The 27,800-nt window shown below is 46.5% G+C and overlaps 1 protein-coding gene across 1 annotated transcript in view; it reads left to right on the top strand.

The window, feature by feature from the left end:
- Positions 1–27,475, top strand: part of HDAC10 (histone deacetylase 10) — a 706,011-nt gene extending 678,536 nt beyond the window's left edge. The window contains exons 20-21 of the mRNA XM_069627848.1: positions 24,239–24,398; positions 27,262–27,475. Of these exons, the coding sequence (XP_069483949.1) occupies positions 24,239–24,398; positions 27,262–27,269 (168 nt within the window). The 3' untranslated portion in view covers positions 27,270–27,475. The remainder of the gene's footprint in view (positions 1–24,238; positions 24,399–27,261) is intronic.
- Positions 27,476–27,800: the final 325 nt, after the last annotated feature.

The raw sequence follows: 27,800 nt of genomic DNA, 5'->3' as shown, positions 1-27,800 counted from the left end.
CAGGAGGTCCGCTGGGAGCGGAGAATGAGCTCTCTCCAGTGGCGTACCTGCGGAGAAAGTGAGGCTGATAAGGGACTGGATGAGCCGGGGGAACGCTAGAAAAACGCGAGTGAATTCGCTTACCTGAGGAGAATCGGGGCAGGCACTGAAAAGCTGCAGCCTGCTCGGTCCCAAGGCTGTGGGTGTACTGAGCGGCTGCAGCGGTGAATATCTGCTGTGTCTGACGCTGCATGGAGGCGTGGCACCGTCCATGATGTGCACGTGAGCCAATCGGCTATGACCACGTCACGGGCGTCTGGGTGGATCGGTGGCCTATCAAAGGCGCAGCCCGGGCGGAAGTCTATATCACGGGCGGCCAATCAAAACACACATTTAGGAAGGTGTGTCTGCTGCCGGGCTGGGACAAACCATGTATCGAGTGGGACGGCTGGGGAAGAGCCGGACAAGGCGTAGCCCGTGAGATGGCGTGGGCACGCGCGGAGCCAATCGGTGCACGCTCATCGGTGGTTGTTTGTGTGTGTGGACGGGACTAGGCGCGTGACGGGGCAGGCAGGGGGAGGGAAAAACCGAATCTGCGTGTGGGCTCACAGGGGGGGGGGTACCTGGGTCATGAGTGGTGGGTACAGGGGGTGAACAATGAAAGGGTGCGCGATCGGAACGAGCATGCAGCAAGGGAGGAGTGGAGAAGTGAGGGTGATGCCAGGGAATAAACAGTAAAAAGCTGGTGTATAAGATCCACAAGTGCGCCAGAGGGATAGATCAAAGCAAAGGGAGGTAAAGTTAATGATGCAACATAGGTGGGTAAACAAGGAAGAAACCAATAGATGAAAAAGATGAATGGAAGAGGGAGACATGTGTAAATGGAACAGAAAAACACATAGCAGAGAGAAAAAATGCATCAGAAATTTCTTCAGAAATTTCTTATGTTATCCCGTTAATCACACAGATACATCTGCCAGTGGGTAGTGATTCGTGGAATGTCATGGTTCAATGTTGTAGCATCGCCAGTTCTTGCCACTGCATTGCTTCATTCAACCCTTGTTTGCAGGTATTCAAACGAAAAATCCACTTCTGTTCTTGAGTGAAGAGTATGGCATGATAGTTGCCTCCTCGCTTCGGGTGTTTGAGTTTTTCCAAAATGGTCCATTGAAAAGACTCTGCTGTGTGTCCTTCCGCCAAAAAATTTGGAACCATAGGTGCTGTGAGTTTCTTAGTACGGATGCAAGATCTATGTTCAATCATCCGTTTCTTCACTTCTCGAGCAGTCATCCCAATATATCGCAGGTGGCACGGACAGGTGATCATATAAATTACTCCTTTGGTGTTGCAATTGGTGAAAAATTTCTGAATCCAGGGAGTAGTCCAGCCAATATCCAGACTGGTGCTCCGAACTGTCTGAGTGCACATGAGCAAAGGCCACATGGACTATGGCCCACAGGGTTGGTCCGGTTCCATAGGGTGACCTGTGTGTTCTTGGCAGTGTCCGTATCTGGCTGCACCGTGTTGTCTAGGGCGTCTCTCAGGTTGCGTCTTCTTTTTAGTGCAAAACGTGGCATGGGCATGTTAGACACACCAGTGTTGAGAATGGGCCATAGGGACTTAATTTCCTTTTTGATTTTATTAAGTAGAGGAGAGTAACTCAGTACAGCCGTGATGGTTGTGACATCTGGGTCCTTCTGGTGTTGTTCAAGGGTACATGCGCGTGGGATGCTTCTGGCCCTTCTGTATGTATTCCGGACAATCCTCTGCGGGTAGCCTCGTTCAATCAGTTGATTTTTGAGAGTCTTAGACTGAGCAATGTAGTCTTCCGTCCTACTACAGAGACGACGATACCGCAAAAATTGGCCAAACGGTAAGTTATCTCTGAGAGATTGGGGATGGTAGCTCGAGTATGTAAGGAGGGAATTCCTATCCGTGTTCTTGCGGTAAACTTTGGAAATGAGCCCACCTTGTGAGGCCATAATGTCTAGATCCAGAAAATGGGTCTTGCTTCTGTCTTGTTCCATGGTGAACTGCAAATGGATGTTGCGTGTATTGAGCCATTCATGGAAAGCCAAGAGTTCTTCGTTGGAGCCTCTGAAGATGATAAAAATGTCATCTATATAGCGGCGCCAGATGAGCAGTTTGTCAAAAAAAGGGTTGGTAGGAGGATATATATGCTGGAGCTCAAAAGAGTTGACATAGAGATTGGCCAGACTCGGTGCGAAGGTAGCACCCATAGCAGTACCCGAGATCTGTTGGTAAAATTGGTCATTGAACATGAAGTAGTTCTTCGTGAGGGCTATTTCAGCCAAGGAGGATATGAAGGTGGAAGGCACCTCATGAAGATCAATGCCTGAGTCAAGGAGATCTTTAAGCATGGTAAGAGTTTCTTGTTGCAGGATCTTAGTGTACAGAGATTCGATGTCAATGGTGACTAGCCAATCAAGTTCTGGGTTGAATTGCACAGATTCAAGAAGAATGAGCATTGCTGTGGAGTCTTTTACATAAGATTGCATTTTCGGAATTTCGTCCTTAATGAAAAAGTCTACGTATTGAGATAAAGGTTCCAAAATAGACTGAATCCCTGATACAATGGGACGGCCCGGGGTGGGCAGAGTGGTTTTATGTATTTTTGGAAGGGCGTACATGGCTGGAGTCCTTGGATGCAATGGCATCAGGAAAGCTGCTTCCCTTGGGCTGACATATCCTTCTGCTTCCGCTTCTTCAATGATAGGTGCTATCAAAGCCTGCAGAGAGGCTGTTGGGTCACTGCGAAGTAGTTGGTAACTGGAGGTGTCGCAGACCAGGGCTTCCACCATTTTGTTGTAGTCATTGGTATTCTGAATGACTATGGCTCCTCCTTTGTCTGCCGGTTTGATGGTTATGGCTTGATTTTTGGCAAGAGCAGAGAGGGCATCAAGTTGGATTTTAGTACAGTTGTTGTGAACGAATGGAATGCTATCTTCAATTTCTGAAAGTTTTTTCATGAGGGCTTGTTCAAACCCCTTTCCCCCCCCTTTTCCTTCCATCACCTCCACACCATGGCAGAAGGTCATTACCTAGCTTTTGCTGAAGAATTAGTTGACGACATCTTGGCCAATCCATCCCTGCTCGGGATTGACCTGGCACCTAACATCAACAGCAACACCGATGAATGGAATGAAATAGAAATTCTCAAGAAAAAGATCATCCGCTCCGAACTTCATGGAGCCCTCATGACAGAATACCTGAGAGCCCATGCTGCCCCCAATGGACTTATCATCCGTATAGAACCACGGATTTTCCTAGATAATCTCCAGTTCAGAAAAGATTGGTCCTTTATTGCGAACAAGTGTACTCGAGACTGGCTGATTTTAATCATCAATACAGCTAAAACAGTTACAGATAAATTAATAGCAGAACTCACGATCAAAAGTAACACTCTCAAAACCAAAATTGCAATAGACGTATATACAGCAAAACTAGCCCTTTTGGAAACATCTTTGAAAGAATTTAAAGACACCAATCTCAATAGAAAAATCTTGAAGCTTAAAAAAGACTTGCAGAACTTTACTCACGTAAAAGTCTACCCGTATGTTGCCGATGAATATTTCACAGATGAGGCACGACAGTCAAGGAGAGATGCAGCACAATTGCGCTTTCAGAATTCACAGAGAGGCCAAAACAGGTCATGGTCTAACTCCAGTTCTAATTCCGGTAACAGCTCTGGCAGCTATGGACGTCAAGGCCCAAGACTCCATTACAACATCCCCGTACCACACAACACCCCTGCGGTACCTTTTTTAGGCCAGCGAGGCAGAGGGCCACGCGGACCCAGATGGCGCGCACCGCCACAGCCGACGGTTGTAACACGCAGCAGAGGACAGGCAACAACTTTCCCACCTCCCTTACTATGAACAAATCATCGCATCAATTGACTCGACCAGAGGAAGAGATCCTGCAAAAGGGCCTCTCATTTATACCTACAGCAAGATACAATCCTTTTCAAACCCGGATCGAATGCAATCAACTTTTACGGAAAATACATCTGCAGCAATTTTTTGAAGATAAATCTAATCCACAAAAGGACGCCACTGGTCTCAGACCCACCTCACAGTTCTGCGTACCGTCCAGCGCCTACACGGCCGAATCTATCACGTTTGAACAAGCCCTCATGAAAAAACTTTCAGAAATTGAAGATAGCATTCCATTCGTTCACAACAACTGTACTAAAATCCAACTTGATGCCCTCTCTGCTCTTGCCAAAAATCAAGCCATAACCATCAAACCGGCAGACAAAGGAGGAGCCATAGTCATTCAGAATACCAATGACTACAACAAAATGGTGGAAGCCCTGGTCTGCGACACCTCCAGTTACCAACTACTTCGCAGTGACCCAACAGCCTCTCTGCAGGCTTTGATAGCACCTATCATTGAAGAAGCGGAAGCAGAAGGATATGTCAGCCCAAGGGAAGCAGCTTTCCTGATGCCATTGCATCCAAGGACTCCAGCCATGTACGCCCTTCCAAAAATACATAAAACCACTCTGCCCACCCCGGGCCGTCCCATTGTATCAGGGATTCAGTCTATTTTGGAACCTTTATCTCAATACGTAGACTTTTTCATTAAGGACGAAATTCCGAAAATGCAATCTTATGTAAAAGACTCCACAGCAATGCTCATTCTTCTTGAATCTGTGCAATTCAACCCAGAACTTGATTGGCTAGTCACCATTGACATCGAATCTCTGTACACTAAGATCCCGCAACAAGAAACTCTTACCATGCTTAAAGATCTCCTTGACTCAGGCATTGATCTTCATGAGGTGCCTTCCACCTTCATATCCTCCTTGGCTGAAATAGCCCTCACGAAGAACTACTTCATGTTCAATGACCAATTTTACCAACAGATCTCGGGTACTGCTATGGGTGCTACCTTCGCACCGAGTCTGGCCAATCTCTATGTCAACTCTTTTGAGCTCCAGCATATATATCCTCCTACCAACCCTTTTTTTGACAAACTGCTCATCTGGCGCCGCTATATAGATGACATTTTTATCATCTTCAGAGGCTCCAACGAAGAACTCTTGGCTTTCCATGAATGGCTCAATACACGCAACATCCATTTGCAGTTCACCATGGAACAAGACAGAAGCAAGACCCATTTTCTGGATCTAGACATTATGGCCTCACAAGGCGGGCTCATTTCCAAAGTTTACCGCAAGAACACGGATAGGAATTCCCTCCTTACATACTCGAGCTACCATCCCCAATCTCTCAGAGATAACTTACCGTTTGGCCAATTTTTGCGGTATCGTCGTCTCTGTAGTAGGACGGAAGACTACATTGCTCAGTCTAAGACTCTAAAAAACCAACAGATTGAACGAGGCTACCCGCAGAGGATTGTCCGGAGTACATACAGAAGGGCCAGAAGCATCCCACGCGCATGTACCCTTGAACAACACCAGAAGGACCCAGATGTCACAACCATCACGGCTGTACTGAGTTACTCTCCTCTACTTAATAAAATCAAAAAGGAAATTAAGTCCCTATGGCCCATTCTCAACACTGGTATGTCTAACATGCCCATGCCACGTTTTGCACTAAAAAGAAGACGCAACCTGAGAGACGCCCTCGTCAACACGGTGCAGCCAGATACGGACACTGCCAAGAACACACAGGTCACCCTATGGAACCGGACCAACCCTGTGGGCCATAGTCCGTGTGGCCTTTGCTCAATGTGCACTCAGACAGTTCGGAGCACCAGTCTGGATATTGGCTGGACTACTCCCTGGATTCAGAAATTTTTCACCAATTGCAACACCAAAGGAGTAATTTATATGATCACCTGTCCGTGCCACGTGCAATATATTGGGATGACTGCTCGAGAAGTGAAGAAACGGATGATTGAACATAGATCTTGCATCCGTACTAAGAAACTCACAGCACCTATGGTTCCGCATTTTTTGGCGGAAGGACAGACAGCAGAGTCTTTTCAATGGACCATTTTGGAAAAAATCAAACACCCGAAGCGAGGAGGCAACTATCATGCCATACTCTTCACTCAAGAACAGAAGTGGATTTTTCGTTTGAATACCTGGAAACAAGGGTTGAATGAAGCAATGCAGTGGCAAGAAATGGCGATGCTACAACATTGAACCATGACATTCCACGAATCACTACCCACTGGCAGATGTATCTGTGTGATTAACGGGATAACATAAGAAATTTCTGAAGAAATTTCTGATGCATTTTTTCTCTCTGCTATGTGTTTTTCTGTTCCATTTACAAATGTCTCCCTCTTCCATTCATCTTTTTCATCTATTGGTTTCTTCCTTGTTTACCCACCTATGTTGCATCATCAACTTTACCTCCCTTTGCTTTGATCTATCCCTCTGGCGCACTTGTGGATCTTATACACCAGCTTTTTACTGTTTATTCCCTGGCATCACCCTCACTTCTCCACTCCTCCCTTGCTGCATGCTCGTTCCAATCGCGCACCCTTTCATTGTTCACCCCCTGCACCCACCACTCATGACCCAGGTACCCCCCCCCTGTGAGCCCACACGCAGATTCGGTTTTTCCCTCCCCCTGCCTGCCCCGTCACGCGCCTAGTCCCGTCCACACACACACACACCCACCGATGAGCGAGCACCGATTGGCTCCGCGCGTGCCCACGCCATCTCACGGGCTACGCCTTGTCCGGCTCTTCCCCAGCCGTCCCACCCGATACATGGTTGTCCCAGCCCGGCAGCAGACACACCTTCCTAAATGTGTGTTTTGATTGGCCGCCCGTGATATAGACTTCCGCCCGGGCTGCGCCTTTGATAGGCCACCGATCCACCCAGACGCCCGTGACGTGGTCATAGCCGATTGGCTCACGTGCCCATCATGGACGGTGCCACGCCTCCATGCAGCGTCAGACACAGCAGATATTCACCGCTGCAGCCGCTCAGTACACCCACAGCCTTGGGACCGAGCAGGCTGCAGCTTTTCAGTGCCTGCCCCTATTCTCCTCAGGTAAGCGAATTCACTCGCGTTTTTCTAGCGTTCCCCCGGCTCATCCAGTCCCTTATCAGCCTCGCTTTCTCCGCAGGTACGCCACTGGAGAGAGCTCATTCTCCGCTCCCAGCGGACCTCCTGGATAGCCCAGCCATCCTTTCCAGGTAGGTCCCTCTCCCTGCACACCCCACGGCTTCCCCCTCCCCCCACCCCTCCCCTTCCACCCTCCCCTTTCCCTCACGTGCACAGGTTCTGTCACTTTCCCTTCCCTCCGCCACGGGGTTGACTTGTCTATGTTTTTAGCCACTATTATATTGGCTTTTTGCTCTAAATTGGCGAGCACCTTGTCTGTGTTAGCATTCATTTGCCTTGCAACAGGTTCTTTAGCTGTACTCTGGATGTACCATAGTTGCAACATTGCAGTTAGAGGCCAACTCATGCCCTCTCTGCAATTATGTCTTTTGTGTCTCCCATTCTAGGATCCACTTGCAGCCTGTCATCGCTGCCCTATTAAGAGGACAGACACTATTCAGTAGCACATGAAGATCGATCTTGTCCTGAAGAAGATGGTCGGTAATCACTCACGAACCATCGAAACCGGTCGACCTCACCTGTTGTGGCTTCACCACAACATTTTTATGATACCCCCAAGACCAACAGGGGTTACTGCATGAAATTGAGAGAAAACCCAAAAAGCATGGGCTTTCCCATCCCACAACAAGTGGGACAGTGCATTTTTAAGTGATAATTTGGTATCACCGAAACCACTCCCTGGGCAATCACCCTTTTGCAAGGAACTTTCTAGTCATCAGTGTTAAAATAAAGTTACATGACTATTTCGATGCCTCAATCTTTGCAGTTGTGACCGCTAGCTGCCTAGATTTAAGAATACGAGATTTAATTCCCCTCTCGCACTCTCTCACATAATTGTGCTGGTTGCCCCCACTCCCACCCTGCATCAGACCAGCTTCTTACCCTGTGTCCAAGAGAACAGGTCCACGGTCAATACAAATACCATTAGTAGTTTGGTCTTGCCCTTACCGGCAAGTTGATGAACCTTTTTACGTACAGCCATACTCTTAGTATAATGAGGATCCACTACAGGATGAGGATCCAGAATTGGCAGCGTTGGATGTCCAAACTGGGGCGGACTACTATGGGGATGACGAGTACCAAGACGAGGACGAAGATAACCCAGAAGTCTACAGAGTAGACTCCCCAGTAGACAAGGAACCTCCGGTTACCGACTCTCCAGTCGACAACCAACCTCTACTAAATGAGGTTTTCTCCAGCATTGGATCGTTCATGGATTCACATGCTTAGAATATTCCCCGTCGACAGACTGGGAACCCTCGGTACGCTTATAAAGCCGTTTCCCATAGGAAAACGTTCAACACTTTCGTGTCCTATCTATGTCGTTTTGGGCCCGCGCACGCATGCCCCACTAGGACGTAGAAGTATAAATGCGCCGCCCCCGTGGCTCCCTTCAGATTTCAAGCGTCTCGAAAGTAGTGGGAGCACCTTGTGTAGTCTACTATTTTGTCTAGGTTGTGCTTTTGGAGTTTCTCCTGATGTCAGGAAAAGCGCTGTTCCGCCCGTGCGCTACGTGCAGGTTGAAGGTGTACGAGGGGGACAGACATATGGATTGCATATATTGTCTACACCCTCATCATTCGGCGGACAAGTGCGACATATGTAAGGGCTTCTCCCAGAAGACTCTTAAAGATGGAAGTCGAAGAATTGTGGCATGGTTAAACGATGGAGCGGGGGCATACCCGCCTTCGGAGGTGGGCTCTACATGCAGCGTGGCCTCAGTGTCAAAATCTTCAGGGGCCCCGCGCCGCTCGACATCGTCGGAACCCCCGGTGAAGAAATCATGACCGGCGGAGAAGGAATCATCAACAAGCCATTCTAAGGACTCTTCTTCGAAGAAAGCCTTGTCATCCTCATCTTCAACGAAGAAAGACAGAAAAGAAAAATTTAAATCCTCCTCGGGCGATCATCATAGATCGACCTCGAGTCGAGATGCAGAGAAGCGCAGGTCGAGTTCGGAAAAGGCGGGAACGCCTCAAGGACCTGCACGACCGCCACCGTCGTCGACGGCAGGGCAGTCGTCGACCACGTCTCTGCCACTGACACAATTGGCCGCAACCGTTCTTGGACCGCAGACAATAACGATGATGTTGGGTCCAGCTATTGCTTCATTGACGGAGATTCCGCAAGAGGCCTGGCGACCAGAGGTTAACGTCCCAGTTTTGCCAGAGACACTACTGCAACAAGAGGCCTTGTCGGTGTCCTCGGGAGATGAGGATGTGAGAGTAGCTGGCCCTGCGGACCTCGGGTTACGAGGGATTACCAGGCCTCTCTCCAGGAGCATTCCGGGGTCTACCCCTCTGCTCAATCCGCAGTCACGCTTGTCGCTGGAGGTCTTATCCACGTTGCAAACGTTGCTGAAGACACTGGACGACAGACTATCTCAAGCAACTCCGGCTAGGTCGGCCATCGACGACCCGGGCCCGTCTCGTCGGCCACTTGCAGACCTCTCGGCTCCACGCCGTGAGGAAGGAGAGCTGATGGATTCGGACTCAGACAGTAGAGCCTTATCGGATGTCTCTCTTTCCCCCTCCAGGGATCCAACCTGGGAGTCCGAAGCAGAATTAGAAACCCCGAGAAGCCCGGCTCAGCCGTCTCCCCCGGACGATATTGGGTCATTTCACACCATGATGGCCAAGGCTTGTACAGAATTCGGCCTGGCCCAGGAAGAGGAGAAAAAGGACTGTTTTCTTTTCGACCACATGGGAAAGAGGAGAAGGTCAGTGTTTTCAGTACCCATCCTGGATCATGTGTGGAAGGAGGGGCTACAGACCATGCGCCACCCTTTTTCGGAACCAGCGATAAAAGGTTGTCTGGAGAAAATATTTAAGGCTCCAGAGTCTACCCCCAAGTGTCTCTCCTCCCAACCAACTCCTGACTCAGTGGTGTCGGCAGCGGCGGCGAGAAAGGCCAGGGCCCAGCACAAGTGCATAACCCCCCCGGAAAGGGATGCCAGACGACAGGATGCTTTCGGCAAAAAAGTGCTGTCGGTAGGTGCTACCACAGTGAAAGCGGCCAATTCCCTGGCCATCGTAGCCAGATACGACAGCGAGATGTGGCACCGACTGGCTCCTATGCTGGAGCATCTTCCGGAAGAACATCGTAAGGCGGCGATGTTACTGGTCAGGGAAGGTGAAGAGGCCTCCAATCATGCCATAAACATCACGGTGGACCTCGCGGCATCGGGGTTTAAGCAGGTGAATAACGGTGTGGTTCTCCGAAGGCAGGCATGGCTGAAATGCACCAACTTCTGACCAGAGGTGCAATACAAGGTGCTGGATATGCCTTTTGAGGGAGACCTTCTGTTCGGTGAGAAGGTAGACGAGGCCCTGAAGGGCATGAAAGAGGACTCGGACACAGCGTGTTCCTTGGGGGCCCTCCAAAGTGGTCGAAGTTTCCAGTCTTTTCGTCCCTTCAGGGGAGCATCGAGAAATTCCAGATTCTCGGCATAGAGAGACCGATCCTTCAGTAGGCCAGCATACCCCTCCCAGGGATACAGACGGGCTTCTCAAGCGGGTAAACAACGCCGGGACTACCAGGCCCCCAAGAAGAGAACAGGTTACTCGTCGTCGACGAGGGATAGACAAAGGACCAGCAATGACGGGCATCGGAACGTTCTGGGAGGCAGGGTATTGTGCTACATCAACGAATGGCAGCAAATAACAACGGATCAATGGGTGTTGGACACTGTAAGATACGGACATTCCCTTGCAATTCAAAAGCAACCCTCTGCACATTCCACCAGCGTTTGTAGCTCATACCCATCTGAGCATGTTGCAGCAGGAAGTAGCACTTATGCTACAAAAAGGTGCTATAGAATTAGTTCCGTCGTCACAGAGGGGTCAAGGGGTTTATTCCTGATACTTTGTGGTGAAAAAACCAAACGGAAAGTGGCGTCCCATTCTAGACCTGCACGATCTAAACAAATCATTGAAAAGCCTAAAATTCAAGATGCTCACGCTCCAAGAAGTGATCCGGTCAGTTCAAGAAGGGGACTTTCTGGCGTCTCTGGACCTGCAGGATGCGTACTTCCACATACCGATGTGTCAGCGACACAAAAAGTTCCTAAGGTTTGTGGTAGGGCGGACTCACTACCAGTTCACAGTACTTCCCTTTGGGCTGAAATCCTTTCCCAGAACGTTCACAAAATGTTTGGCCCCGGTGGCAGCCTGGCTGAGAAGGCAAGGCCATCATGTATACCCGTATCTCGACGACTGGTTGGTGAGGGAGTCCTCCCCTATGTCGACTCACACAAGTTTGCAGGCCACCATGCAACTCTTACAAAGGCTGGGGTTTGCGGTAAACTTCGAGAAATCCTTGTTAACACCGTCGAGAAGCTTGGTGTTCCTGGGCGCACAGTTCGAGACCCAGTCAGGGTTAGTGAAGCCATCCCTCGACAGAATCATCGATTGGCAGGTCAGCTGAAAATCAATACCAGACAGTCAGTGAGAAAATATATGTCAATTCTGGGCGCTATGACGTCCTGCATTCCTCTGGTGGGCAACTGCCGCCTGTTCATGAGGCCGGTGCAAGAGTTTCTGACGGACTGGTGGACGCAGGCCCAAGGGCTCTGGTCGGACAAACTGACTGTCAACGACGACGAGCTCCTACTAGCTTTTCAGTGGTGGAAAAGCTTCCAGAATCTATCCAGAGTGGTACCCCTACAGGAGCCGGAATTTCGGCTAACCATAGTGACGGACGCGTCCCTGAAAGGCTGGGGAGCACACATGGGCACTCTACAAATGCAAGGTCATTGGTCTCGGAGGGAATCTCTCCTGCACATCAACGTTCTGGAACTGAGAGCAGTGCGCTGGGCCCTGAAGTCGTTCCTGCCGCACATCAGAGGGTCCATAGTGAGAGTATTGACAGACAACATAACGGCGATGTTTTACTTGAGGAAGCAAGGGGGCACGCGATCCAGAACCCTTTCCACCGAGGCTCAGAAGGTGTGGCACTGGGCTCTGAAACAGGATATATCCATCGTAGCTCATCATCTTCCGCGGGTACGGAACGAGCAAGCGGACTCGCTCAGCAGAAATATGGACCAAATTCACAAATGGGAGATCTTTGAAAAATGGGGACGGCCTCCGCTGGATCTCTTCGCTACGAAGAGGAACAATAAGTGCGAAATGTATGCCAGCAGGTGGCCACAGGAAGGCTCGCTGGGGGAAGCGCTCTCCTGTCCGTGGACGGACAAGTTCCTCTACGTCTTCCCTCCGTTCCCTCTGATACGGAGAACTCTGCAGTGGATACGCAGGTACAGGTGCCGGGTCATCCTAGTGGCACCGTGTTGGCCGAGGCAGCTGTGGTTTTCCGACTTGCTTCACCTGTCAGTGGATCAATCAATAACGTTCCCGAAGGTTCCCAATCTCCTGTCCCGGGACGAGGGAACAGTGTGGCATTACAATCCAGTCAGTCTCAATCTCACAGCTTGGCTCCTGACTTTTCAGAATTTGGTGCCTTGAGCATTTCGTCGGACTGTCGGAGGATCCTGCAAGCAGCGCGAGCCCCTTCCACCAACAAGTCGTACAAGTGTAAGTGGAGAAAGTTCTGTACGTGGTGTCAAGGACAGACGGGAGTGCAACCTCTAAGGGTTACTCCGGAACAGCTTCTGCCGTATCTGCTACACCTAGCGAAGAGCGGATTATCTTTTTCATCAATAAAGGTAAACCTGGCGGCCATCTCTAGGTTCACGAGGAGAAGGAAGTCGCCTCCCTTGTTTAGTGACAGGTTGGTGAAACACTTCATGAGGGGTTTGTTCCGGACGTTCCCTCCGGTTAAACGTTTTCCATCAACGTGGAGCCTGAATATGGTGCTAGCAGGGTTAATGAAACCACCCTTTGAACCAATGGCCACATCGTCGATGAAGTTCTTGTCATGGAAAGTGGCCTTTCTGATAGCTATAACATCAGCTAGGCGGATCTCGGAGTTGTAAGCGTTGATCATAGACCCTCCGTACCTAAGGTTTTTTAAGGACAAAGTGGTTCTGTCAACGAATCCTCGTTTCATTTCAAAAGTTCCTACGGCTTATTATAAGCACTCATCCATTGTCCTGCCCACCTTTTTCGCGACCCCCTTATCGGCTGCAGAAAAAGTCCTACATACCTTGGACGTCAAGAGAGCTATAAAATGTTACCTTCATCGGACTCAGCAACTTAGATCTACGCAACAACTCTTCATTGCATATGGTCCTTCGGCAAAAGGAAAAGCAATTTCAAAGCAGGGACTGGCCCGATGGGTCTCGTCGACGATTGCCTTCTGTCATTCAAAAGCAGAAAAAACGCTACAAGGGCGTCCGAGAGCTCATTCCACAAGGGCAACTTCGTCGTCGTCGACGGCGTTGTGGGCAGGCATCCCGCTGACAGACATTTGCCAGGCGGCGGCATGGTCAGTGCCTCACACATTTACACGCCACTACTGCCTCGAACGGCAGCATGCGGACGAAATACAAATGGGAAGAGCAGTCTTGCGCCATCTGTTTCAATAAGGTAAGCCCTTTTCAAGAACGGTCTGTGCTTATTTTGACATATGTATATATGGATGTATATAAGGATGTGTATGTATATATATATTTATATATGTGTATATAGGTATTGATCTGTGCATGTACTGTTGCGCATTTTAAATTGGCATCCTACGTAAGCGTGGTTTGCTATACATATGCTTGGGAGGGTACCCGATTGCATTCACACCTCCTCTTTTTCAGGATCACTGCTGTGCATTCTATTCTAAGCATGTGAATCCATGAAAGATTCAATGCTGGAGAAGGGAATAGTTTCTTACCTGTAACTCCATTTCCCTAGCATTGGTATCTTTCATGGATTCACATGCGCCCGCCGGCCTCCCCGGAATGCAATCGTCTTGTATATCTAGGTTTCCCCCCAGCTTGCCTAGGAAATGTGGATATGGGCACTCCGACGGAACATTTACCTGTCATCGCAACATGTTCCAGGGGATCTCAATTCTCTAGCAGACGCCTTGAGCAGAGATCCTCTCCCACAAGAACACAAGTGGTCGCTAAACAGAGAAGTCGTAGAAGACATCTTCTCACAGTGGGGTTTCCCCACTATAGACCTATTCGCCACAAGCGAAAACAAACAATGTCCAGGATTCGCATCCAGGTTCCCACTGCCACACTCCATGGGGAACGCCCTATGGATGGATTGGTCAGGGATGTGTGCCTACTCTTTTCCACCAACCCCCCCTTATGAGGAAGGTGGTCAACAGGATGCACAGGGAATCGACAACGCTCATCCTAGTTGCACCCATGTGGGCGAGGCAACCGTGGTTCCCACACCTACGCAGACTAGCCGTGTGCGAACCCATCAGACTCCTGTGCTGGCACAACCTACTGTCCCAGCACCAAGGACAAACAGTACACCCACAACCCAACTCAATAAACCTGGCAGCATGGCTCCTGAGGTCATAGAGTTTGGACATCTCAATTTACCACAGAGATGTATGGATATCCTAAAGGAATCTAGGAAACCAAACACAAGGTACTGTTACTTTGATAAATGGAAAAGATTTGTTATCTGGTGCCAGAATAAGCAATTCAACCCAGTTGATTTTACTGCTTCCAATATTGTCACCTACATGCTCCACCTGCTGGACGCAGGCCTTGTATTCAACTCACTCAAGGTACATCTGGCAGCGATATCTGCCTACACCACTTCCCACAGCAAGGTTTTGTGGTGGAAAGTACCAGTGGTGAAGGCCTTCATGGAAGGGGTAAAGAGACTCCACCCTCCAATCTCTAACCCACCACCGGGTTGGGACCTTAATGTGGTGCTTGCTAAGCTCATGGGCCCACCATTTGAACCCTTTCATAAAGCCAGTCTCAAACACCTGACCTATAAAACTGCCTTCTTAGTAGCCATTACATCCTTAAGGAGGGTCAGTGAAATTCAGGCTCCGTCAGTGCAGGATCCTTTCTTTACTGTTCATAAGGATAAACTGGTTCTAAGTACACACCCTCGGTTCTCGCCTATTTTTATTTCAAAATTCCACGTAAACCAGTCCATTGAGCTCCCGGCTTTCTTCCAAGAACCCAAAAGCTCTGCTGTGGTGAAACTAGACACTCTAGATGTGCGAAGAGCGGTCCTCTACTATGTAAACAAGACCAGACCGCTAAGAAAAACAGGTCAACTCTTTGTCTCCGTAGCTACAGGAAAAGAGGGAGATCGTGTCTCTAAAGGTGCCATCTCTAAGTGGATTGTAAATTGTATCCAACTGTGCTACTCCCTTTCTGAAAGAACTTTGCCTTTTTTTTACGCCTAGAGCCCACTCTACAAGAGGCATTGGGGCCACTCTAGCTTTCATTGCAAATGTACCCCTTGACACCATTTGCAAAGCGGCTACTTGGAGCTCTATTCACACTTTTACTCAGCACTACTGCATTGACACTCATTCCAAGACAGATACCCAAGTGGGACAAGCGGTTATAAGACATCTGTTTGCTCAGGCCCTTTCTCATATCCCACCTCCTTCTTCTAATACTGCTTGCTAATCTATGCACAGCATGTGATCTAAGCAGATTCCACAAGCCTCAGAAGAGATACATTACTCACCGTAATCGTATTTCTGATACTGGTATCTGCTTAGATTCACATGTGACCCACCCTTCCTCCCCTCTGAGAGAAGGCGCATGGATGCTTGTAGTCTTATCTCCCTTCTATCTGCTTGGATAATCTGTACTCACGCTACTCCTCATGCTACCTCTTGTCAGAAAAAATACAATCTGAGGGTCCTACACGCGTGAGGGGTCATGGGTACAGTGGACATCACACTAGGGATAGTATTACTGGCACGCCCTATCGACGTCCCTTTTCGAGTTTCGAAAACGACAACTGTAATACTCTGTAGCTTCCAGTAGATGTCAGCCTATGCACATCATGTGATCTAAGCAGATTCCACATGCCTCAAATATATTTATTTAAAATGTTCTGTATTTTTTCGATATTTTTTACTCCAGTAAAACGTACCACTCTGAATTTTATTCTGTAAAATGACTGGATACCATCTCACTTATGTTTGGGCCAATAAAAAATACAAGATTTTACAGAAAATGGAAATGGCAGAAGCCTGCCTATGGAGCTGGAGCTCACACCATGCTGCAGGAGCAACACCACCTACACCCTGCCCTGCATAGCAGGTAAGCCCAAGGGTCCCCACCATCCAGTTGTCCATTTCACAGGCATCATCTGCGCACCGTGCGCGATTGGGTCTAAAGTGTAATTTGCTTGCACTTGTTGCCTAGAACTACTGCTAACCCATACAATCTGAATAAGAAGCAGTTTCTAAACAAAAAAAGCTTTTGAACCTACACGGCGCCATTAAGAACCACAAGGGTTCTATCTTTCCAAGATGGTCGCCGCCTTTGTTTTACCCAAGCAAGTCCTTTTACAGCCTGCCAAGAAGCCCGCCCCAATCAGCTGATTGACTTCACTCCAGCACAAGAAGCCAATTGTGAATCGCCGGAAGGCGAAGCCCGCCCTGCAACGAAGGAGCGCAACTAAGACTAACTACCTGTCCGAGCCTGTCCTGAGCCGTATTGGCACACAGGAGGTACAGGAATATAGAGACTTCGCTGAACAAATATTGGGTGACAAAATGACAATAGGTCAGTTTATCCCACTGTTAAAATCGGTACAACGCAGAATTCAACCTTCCTTAGAGGCTCCCAATCTCACACGGGCCGTTAACCTGCATGTGGAAAAACTGTTTAGGCCTGCACCATCAGACCCCTTATACATAAGAGGCCAATTGAAACCTAACTCATTGGTTGTCACCGCAACAAGAAAAAGAGCAGGCACACCCCTTTCTTCCTCCAAGGCACCACTGGATAAGGAAAGCAAGAAGATGTATGCAATGGGCAGAAAGGTCGCCTCTTCTGCAGCCTAGCAGATGAGAATAGCCAACAACGCTACACTTTTGGCAAGTTATAACTGCCATGAGTGGGAGGAGGTTTCTGTGTTACTTTCGTCCGCCCCGGAGCCACTTAAATCACAACTAGTTCAGGTGGCAGCAGAAGGAAGGGCCATGTCTACTTGTCTCCTCAAGTCAAATTTCGATGCAGCCGACAATGCCGGGAGAGTCATTACAGAGGGGACCATTATAAAGAGGCATGCATGGCTTCGCCAGTCAGGCTTTAGGCCACAAACACAAGCCACTCTGATAAATATGCCAGTGGAACCTAATGTGCTCTTCGGTAAGGCTGTAGAAGACGCACTCAAGACAGCAAAGTATGACACTCGGGTCAGCTCACAAACAAGCCCACTGGTCAAAGGGGTAACGGTAATTTTCGCTGTTTTCAGGGCCAAAATTCACAGAGAGGATCTGGCTACAATCAAGGCCAAGGTTCCTACGGCAACAATCAAGAACAAGCCTTTCAAGGCTATCCACGAGGACAACGCAGAGGTCGTGGTGGTCGGGGCAGAGGCCCAGCTCGAGGTGGCACCCCACCTCGGAGCAAGTGACATTCCGCTCCAGGTACCCTCCCATGCATCTCCAGCGGGAGGACGCATTTCCAACTTCACCCACGCATGGGAGGGTATCATCTCGGACGGATGGGTGCTGTACACGGTAGCAGTAGGCTACTGCATAGAACTACTCCAATGTCCTCACGAACACCCCCCACGACAGAAAGTCTACTCGGAGGAACATCAGCCGGATCCTTCTAGAAGAAATAACAGCGTTTCTATTAAAGGACGCCATAGAAGTGGTCCCAACCAACCAGGTAAACAGGGGTATTTCTTCATCTTACTTCCATGTGCCAAAAAAAGATCTAACAATGCGCCCTGTATTAGATTTGCACCCGGAAAACAAGTATGTCAAGCCACAAAAGTTCTGCATGACTACGCTACAAGAGGTAATCCCGCTACTAAAAAGGGGGATTACATGGCAACACTGGATATGAAAAATGCCTATTTTCATATTCCAATGTTCCCAGCGCACAGAAAATTCTTGCGTTTCAAAATAGCAAACAAGCACTACCAATTCAAGGTGCTGCCCTTTGCAATAGCTTCGTTCCAAGGGTATATTCACAAAGGTACTGGCGGTAGTGGCAGCGCACCTGGCCAGGGGAGCAATCCCAGTGTGCCCTTAACTGGACGACTGGCTCATAACAGGGGAATCACCTCTGATTTGGAAACACAACATCCAAATAACAATCAACCACCTCTTTCAATTGGGCTTCTCAATCAACGAAAAAAAATCAAGCCTACTGCCAAGCACTTCCAAACAGTTCCTAGGAGCTATCCTAAACACAGAGGAAGGATTGGTCTTTCCCTCAGAGGAAAGAGTAGAGCATTTGTTACTGCAAATACCACATTATCAGGCCAGCCGCCAGATAAGGGTTTTGATTGATTGATTGATATTTTATTTCTATCGCGCTCGTACACAAGTGCGCAAAGCAATACGTTTAATAGGCATGATGGCATCTTGTATATACCTGGTTCCTCATGTGCGCCTGCGCATGCGTCCCATACAGGAGTGGTTAATGAAACAATGGTCTCAGGCATGCGGTCAGTGGGACGATCCAGTGGTCGTTTCGCCAACACTTGTACAAAATCTTCGCTGGTGGACAAGAGAAAACCAAACCAGAGGGAAACCCTTCTACGACCCACAGATACAGGCAGTGGTCACAACGGACGCCTCACTGGCAGGGTGGGGGGGCCTCACTACCTTCCCCACACAGCTCAGGGTCTGTGGTCTCACACTGGAGCTCAGAACCACATCAATGTGCTGGAACTTCTAGCAGTATTGAAAGCCCTACAGGCTTTCAAACACCATTTAACAAACCTGTTGGTGCAGATCCTAACGGACAGCACCACAGCAATGTTTTAGATCAACAAACAGGGGGTACACGCTCTCCAAATCTATCCAGACTTGCACAGAAAATCTGAAAATGGGCACTCAGACGGAAAATGTTCCTGTCAACACAACATGTTCCGGGGGAACTCAACGCTCTAGCAGACTCATTGAGCAGAGATCCCCTAAAAGAGGAACACAAGTGGCGTCTACACAAAGAAGTCTTAGGACACCTCTTCCCTCAATGGGGTTTCCGAACTATAGACCTATTTGCCACAAGCCCAGACTTCGCGTCCAGGTTTCCCCAGCCAGGCTCCAAGGGGAATGCCCTATGGATGAACTGGTTAGGGAAGTTTGCTTACGCTTCCTCCCCCCTCGCCCCCTGACTCCTCTCATGAGGGAGGTGGTGAAAAAGTTACACAAGGAACTGATGACGCTAATCCTAGTTGCTCCTATGTGGGGAAGACAACTGTTGTATCCACATCTGCGCAAACTGGCGATGTGTGATCCCATCAAAATCCCGTGGCAGTACAACCTACTCACCCAGCACGGGGGATTAACAGTGCACTCTCAGCCACACTTGATGAACTTGGCAGCATGGCTCCTGAAGTCATAGAGTTTGGACGTCTCATATACATTGGTACATTCTACAAACAGAAGGTAGTACCAGTGCTAACATATGGAGCAGAAGCGCTATTAGATTTATCATGGGAGACATGGCCAGTGCTGGAAGGCCTTTTCTGGAGACAGGTTCTAAGACTACCCAGGGGGCTTGCTATCAGATACGAGTTAGGGCTAAAGTCCATGGAATCACAGGTTCTGTGGAAATCCTTACCCTTAGTAAGGAAATGTATATTAGAAGACTATTCTCCACCCTTTGAAATCATTAGAACTGAAAGAAACGGAACAAGAGAAGATCTAATAGATCATTGGAAAGCCAATGTCTAATTTGGCTCAAAGAAAAAGGAGCCACAACAGAAATGCTGACAACAAACCCTAACATGGTCAAAAAGAAGTTAAAATAATATGATTGGATTCAAACACAGAACAAGAAGTCCAACAATCGAATGTACATTTCAAATTCATCTGAAAGAAGAGCCTTGAATGACATGCCTGAATATCTTAACTGATTTCTGTCAAGACATATTTCTAAGATTTAGGCTCAACATGCTTCCGACAGGAGAAATTCCATACTTTTGGAAAAAACACCCACATGACAATCCATGGTGTAGATTTTGCCAGCGAGTTCAAGTCTGGGAAACCTCACAATATATAAGGACCGCCTCCCTGCATTGAGAAATCTGAGGACAATTTACCTATGAAATTTCGTCTGCAAAATAAACTTGTTATTTGCAGAGGAATGGTGGAAGATTGTGGGCGAGGCAGATGTGAGCCTAACCCTGGCAGCTATGAAGGCCTTGGGGAAAAAAAACCTGAACAACATCCTGTTGAAACAAAACTGGGATCACAACTGAAAGACAACAGCAATCTTTCTGTTATTGCATAAGTGGAAATGAATGATTTACCAGATGTATTACACACATGATGATTAAATGATGTGTTGTCTGATATTTGAACGGTTTATACAAACATATTAAATAAAAATTAAAAGAAAATATTTTTCATCATGTCACAACACGTTCCAGGGGAACACAACTACCTAGCAGACACACTAAGCAGAAATACAGACCTTTCATCAGAACACAAGTGGGAGCTGCATCGAGAGATTGTAATTTTCACAAAATGGGGTCATCCAGACATACATTTGTTTGCCACAGGAGAAAATGCATAATGCCACACCTTTGCCTCCAGGTTCCCCCTAGAGGGAATCCAAGGGAATGCACTGTAGATCAATTGGTTAGGGATATTGCATATGCTTTTCCTCTGACCCCACTCTTGAACAGAGTAATCCACAAGATGCATCACGAACATTTAACTTATGACACTGGTAACTTTAATGTGGGCATGTTAGACATGGTACTCCCACCAATGGCACCTACTCGGAATGTCTGTGGACCCACAAATGAAGCTAATCTGCGCTTGCAACATGTTGGCTCAGAGCAAAGGGTCAATCCTTCATCCACATCCTCAGACAACCAATTTAGCAACTTGGCTCCTGAAGTCAGAGTTCAGCCATCTTAATTCACCTACCAGGTGCAAGGAAATATTAAACTAGGCACGTAAACCGAACACTAGACATTGCTACTTTAACAAATGGAAGAGATTTGTAATATAGTGTAGACATCTAATGTGAATCCCATTGACTATTCACCTTCTAACATAGTGCACAATCTACGTCACTTGTTAGACCTAGGTCTAGTTTTCAATTCCTTGAAAGTTCATGCCCTCCTAGACTAGCCTGGCAAAATATATGCTAGATTAGTGCTCCAAGATTTGCAGAAATGGTTAAATACAACTATGAAGATGGATCCTCATCAAGCTGGCTTTATCCCCGGACTAGGAACAGGCATAAACTTACTAACAATATTGCCATTGAAAGAACAATCTAAAATACCCAAACAGCCGCCATTTCTTGCCTTTATCGATTTAAAATTAGCGTTTGATTCTGTATCACACCCTTTACTATGGAATAAACTAACATAGGCTGACTGTCCAAACTACATCCTTAATTTGATACAATTCTACACCAACACGACAATCAGAATTAAGTTGGACCAAAATGGCCTCCTGTCTCAGTCCATACAAACATACCATGGATTGAAACAAGGGTGTATACTTGCAGCCGCATTATTACATTTTTACATTAGCGACAATAGCAATCATCTAAAACTGCCCAGATCCTTTCCTCCTAAATTGGGTAATTATCCTATAGCAATGCTCCTTTATGCGGACGACCTGGTGCTAATCGACCAGACACCCATCTGTCTCCAGAGGCAATTACAAGCCCTTAGTGAATATACTTCCATTACCAAATTAGAGATAAAAGCAAAAAAGACCAACATCATGAAAATGTCAATTAAAAACAGATCCCATAAAATCTCGGAGTCCAGGTGGTTCATTGAAACAACTCAACTGATATGTACTGAAGAGTATAAATATCTTGGCATAAACATAAATAAGAGCAAACCCGATGCACCTTTTAACATAGACATCAAAAATAAAATTCAAGCTCTCAAGGAAAAACCATCCATGCTAAATATCAAACGTTCTCTTAAGTTCCTGTACTGATTTATTATCAACAAAAAGTTGTACCAACCATAACATATGGACCGCAATCCAAACTTCCTCAGTACCACCCAAAGTGGGACCAAATTGAATGTATCTTTTGGAAACAATGACTTCCGGTCCCAAAGAGCTATCCCATTGCGATCATCGGATATGAACTGGGTCTAATATCACTTGAAGCTAACGTGTTGGAGCACATTATCACTCCATAGGAAAAATCTAATAGAAGATTCTTTTAGACAGACACTGATCCAAATTAATGCAAATACCATGCGCAACAAGCATCATACATGTCTAAACCTATGGAGAGATCAGTGTAAAAAGATCATGGAGAGCGCTGACGTTGACGAGATCACCCTCATAATGAATCCCGACAGAGCAAAAATAAAATAATGGGAGGATGATTGGATTAATACACAAATGAAATTCAGGAGTTACAAAATCTGCAAAGGCACGAACTTCCCTTTGAAAAAATTCAAATACCAAAGTACATAGGAAAATATCCTGATCAACAATACCAAGCAAAAATATTGCCATTCAATTTATGGCCATCTCAATCTATCTTGGCTATTCGAACTAAAGATGACCTGAGTAACGCGAAATGTGGGTATTGTAATGCTAAAGAAGAGTATGAAACCTTGGAACAATTGTTAGTGAATTGCAAGAATCTGACAGCGCTACGCATGGGACAATACCAGAAATACTTCCAAGATGTATCGCGAAATTTGGCGACTATAATATTTTTTTTAGAGAAATTGAATTTATAAGAAATGACCTTCAAAGCGGTCCTTTGTCAAGATTGAGAATGATGAATTGCTTCTTTTTAATATTTGTAACATGTTTTCAAAAAATGTAATGATGGAAATAATGATTTAATTTAAGTGATTTATATAATACGAAAGGTTTTAATGTAAAACTGGAACACTAAATTAAAAGAATTAAAAAAGTTAATTTAGCTGAACGTTCTGCATACACAACATCTCAAAGCAAGTATCCCCAAATTGCAAACCCAACCCCAGAATGGGATAGAAACAAGTAAGCTCATGCCCCCCCCCCCCGAGCCCATACATAAGGCAAGCCTAAAAGGTCTCCCTTACAAAGCCACTTTTCTTATAGCCATCGCCTCTATAGGAAGAGTAAGTGAGCTCCAAGCATTATCAGTGTCAGAGCCCTTTGTCACAATACATACAAACAGGGTAGTCCTAGGAACACACTCAAGGTTCACACTTAAGTGTATTTCTAGATTCCATGCCAACCAATCATTGAACTGCTAGCCTTTTTTCAAGAACCACAAAACTCTGGAGAGAGAGACCGCTATACACTAGATGTTAGGAGATCTGTCATGTACTATTAGGTAAACAGACTCGTTTTTTGTTTCTTTAGCTGCAGGGAGAGAAGGGCATCCTGTTTCCAAAGCAGCCAACTCTAAAAGGATTGTGAAATGCATACAGCAATGCTACAAGTTAGCAAACAAACAACTCCCATTTACACCATGAGCACACTCTATACGTGTTACTGGTGCTGGTGCCACATTAGCCTTCATTGCAAATGCGCCCTTAGAGGCAATTTGTAGGGCAGCAACATGCAGCAAAGTTCACACATACACCCAGCATTACTTTGTGGACACACAAACTAGGACTGACTTTTTGACTCTGTCCTTTCTTACAACCCACCTCGTTCTCCTGATACTGCTTGCTATTTTAAGCAGATCCACAAGCCTCAGAAGACAAACCTTACATACCTGTAATTGTCTTTGTGATGCTTGTATCTGCTTAGATTCACATGCACCCAGCCTTCCTCCGCTCGTTGGGAGTAGAAGCTACATAGGCGACTTACACCCTATTCACTTTTCTTATAATTGACTATACACTTCATGCACTCTCAAATCAGAAACAAAAGAATCTCTAGACCTCGATGCATGAAGGACCATGGGTATAGTACACGTCACAGTAGGGATAGTATTACAAACCCCCTCTCAACATCCCTTTTCGATTTTGAAAACAAGTAATGTAATACTCTGCACTTTTGCCCTATTCAAAGCATGTGAATCCAAGCAGATACAAGCATTAGAAAGACTATTACAGGCATATGGAGTCAATAATTTAAAAATAAAAAATGTCATGTAAAGCACTTTTTTAAAAAAAAGTCCAGAATACTTTTTTTATTCCTCTTTCTTTTCATGGCAGGACACAGAATTAAAATATCTCAAAACAGTAGCTGAGGCCTTATTGGGCGTTAACACACCTGCTATTGCACCAAATTCAGCAGCTGCAGAGGTGGTCATACAAGCAGTGGAAGAACAACGGCACAACCTTCAGACGGAGTGGAAAATGCTTCGATGTTCAGGTCAGTCACTTCCGCAAACACTCACTTTCTGTCAAGAGAGATTTTATTAATGGAGCACAGCACATGCCCACCACTAAAATATTATGATGGCAGGATTTTTGAGCCACTGAAGGGCAAGCTTGATGGTTAGTGAGGGGCGTCATTTTGTTTAAAACTCTGGCACATGTGTTACCTAGGGGCAAATAGGCTCTAAACAACGGAGATGGCATGGGAGATGAGTGTTTTTGAGTTAATTTGTCTCAGAGGTTCTGCTGCTGTCAAAGCGTGCACTTCAAAGTGTTGAAAGCTATCAGCAGCAAAGGGGGAGGCATGAGTTTGATCCTTGCATCTCTTCTATATCATCCCCAACCATCTCCTTTTCCCTCCCGCCATTCTTGTGTGACTGGTCCATCTCTGTCGCCTCTCTCTGTATGGTCAGACACTTTCCTTATTTTGCTCCCCTACCCTATATGTTTTCTTTTTCACATTCTGCTGCCCATCAGTATTTCTTATTACGGACCTGTCCCCATTGTTGCCTCAATCTCCTTTACTAGTTGCTAACCTGCACCACTCCGGGGTTCCTATCTTGGCCAGTTTCTGGCTCATCGTGTTCGCCGCCTCTTTGTCTCATCATGCTGCATCTGAAAGGCTCTGTGTCAAAATATTTTTCAGGTTACACAAAGCCACTGCAGATTCCAGATCTAGACTGTGTAAATACAACATTCTGCGCTGGATGTGCTATCCCATGGTTGGTTGTTTAAGGACAGTTTGTCATCCTAGGCTACTGCCAAGACACATTTCATAAAGATTGGGTCACCAAGTTCCTTCTGTAGATCTAAAGGGCTTGTTCTTTGGGATATTCATTTTAGTTTTAAAAGGTATCTAGGCCTCAGAATTTCTTATACATTACACAAGACCTGCAGGACTAGTTCCTTAGTTTACATACTTGACCTAAGAGAAATGAACTCACCCCGTAGTGACAGGAAACAAAATATTTTGCAGTGCTTTCTTTAAAATTGTGCATGTTGCCATAAGCACACTTCATATTTAGTGCAATGCTGCCATCACAAGGCCAGCCATGCACAGTGAAACTTGTTTGCAGTACATGTCAAAAATAGGTTTCTAGCATCCCCATTCTCGCCAATAAGGTTGAGTACCATGAAAATGGTACCTGCCCTTCATAAAACGCATTCTGTGTTACCTCAGCATTAGCTTTGTATAGTTGAACTCAGTTTAAAATTCTTATGTCTCCCATTTCATCAGTGTCCTAATCTGCCAACCCAGGAAAGCACTGAAAGTTCATAGGCACGGTGACAGCACCCGAGTAGGAGAGAATGGCAACCACAGTCTAGGCATGGACTGTCTCATTATAATTAAGTAGTACCTAAGATATCCAATGCAAAGTGCAGATAATAAACTACTACTAAGTGATGGTACCCACTGGCTTATATCAGGGAGGCATTTCGTGCAAATGCAGCAAACTAGGCATAAACGGCAAACCGCTCAGTGCAAATAGACATTGCTGGTACCGTTTGAAGAGCACAATTTAAGACAACCAAGTGAAGCACCGACAAACCAAACACTACATTATAAGGGACAGCTAGTGGAGCATACTAGCTGTGCAGCACCAGATCTAATATTTTAGAAAAGGACCCTGGAACATTTGGCCCTCCAGATATGTTGGTCTGCAACGGCCGTTGGCCCTAGCTAACTAGAATAGTCAGTGATGGGGGAGCCCAGGAGTCATAGTACAAAACAGACTTGAGAGCCACAGATTGCTTACCTCTGCTCTAGAGAGAAACAAACCTTCAGAGGGTCTAAGGCTTGAGGGTAATGACCCACCAGTGCAAGGATGATTGTAGAGGGCAAGGAATCCCCAGGAAAACTGCACTGTAAATGTATACACCTAAGGGTTTGAGCTCAATAAAGTAACGACAGCCAAGGGAATCTTCCAGAGGAAGGGCTGAAACACAAGATGGAGGTGGAGCATTGTCTGCCACTGAAAACAACAGCAGCCTTACTTCACCATAGAGAAGGCGTCCACATGACCCGAATGTTGTCATCTATGCAACCTGGCCACATTACTACCAAAGGTGTCTGGCCTAGAGAAAAAGAGTGGCATTTGGCAGTATGACTCACTGGCACAGGATGATGGACTCTGCCTCATAAAAATGCAGTTCTTAAAAGGGCATGACGAAAGGTTTAGGTTAACTGATTGTTAATTGAGCCTGTGCGAGGACATGCTGATTAAGTAAACGTATAATTTGGTTGAGCATGCCAGGGAACTCTGGTCACATGACCAAATGGCCGACCAGGTAAGATTCCTGCTTCCTAAATAAACTTGTGCTCATGCATTCAGTGGCCAACACTACAAATGTTTAATTCCGATTACGTGAAGGAATTGTGCATTCCTGATGATCTCTGCCATATTAAATTCAAGGGTGAACTCCATTTCTGGATCAGAAAAAATTGAGGAACCAGGCTGGATGGCACAGAGTGAATAAATGAAAATGAGGAAAGAGCAAGCATCAGTGTTGCGGGTGTTTCACTGGCGATTAATCGCTACCAGCTGGCAAAGAGCTCCACTCAGAGCTGCAAGGTGGTGATGAGATTGAGTCCAGTCTACAAGTGTTACCGATGTTGAGGCCCATGATTCAGTGCAATCTGATTGGTTGATAGCACTTACCCACGTACTAATTACATCTGTGAAATTCATGGCATTTGAAGCACAGACAATTATCCAACCTGCAGTTTGCTAGGCTTTGCATGCGTCTACTAACACATGTTAAAGAAAATACGCATACATTATCATGGAATTCATGTGGTCCCATGTGCAATTTTGGATTCCAAACCATGTGTTGCTGTTGTTTGTTTCCCTCTTTAGTTGACTGATGGAGTGGACATGGGAACATTTGGCGATCACCAGCTGGTAGAATGGAGTCCAACGCATCATGAGCTGCAAATGCCAAGATTTCCTATTATCATAAGCTCTGAAATTATACATAACATGGCGTTATGAAGAAAAATACATGTGTCACTGCAGATTTACGCAGCTCATCAAAAGTAACCTGAAATAAACTGTGAAATGTGTTCATCCACTTGAAGACCCTGATGTCTTATTTAGAGTTTTAAAGGTAACTCCTCCAGCGCACGTTCCTTCCATCCCTGCGCACAGCTTGATAGATACTGTTGGTTCTACAAATAGCAGGCTCTCAATATGCTTTGTATATTGCTTTTTATTTATGTGCATAACACAACGTCTATACTTCACTACTCAGTTCTACAGTAACTGTCAGGATCTTAACGCCTCTATATGGCCGCTTTCCTGAGGGCACCACGTCAATGATTGTTGGCATAGTGGAGCGGTCATGATACCTAAAGGAAACCTTCTGCATTGAGAGGAGGAAAACCTTGTGTTATCAC

The sequence above is a fragment of the Ambystoma mexicanum genome, chromosome 12, assembly GCF_040938575.1.
Source record: "Ambystoma mexicanum isolate Mex_15411 chromosome 12, UKY_AmexF1_1, whole genome shotgun sequence".
NCBI lineage: Eukaryota > Metazoa > Chordata > Amphibia > Caudata > Ambystomatidae > Ambystoma > Ambystoma mexicanum.
The sequence above is the reverse complement of the archived record's forward strand: the minus strand, read 5'-3'. Positions and strand labels throughout refer to the sequence as shown.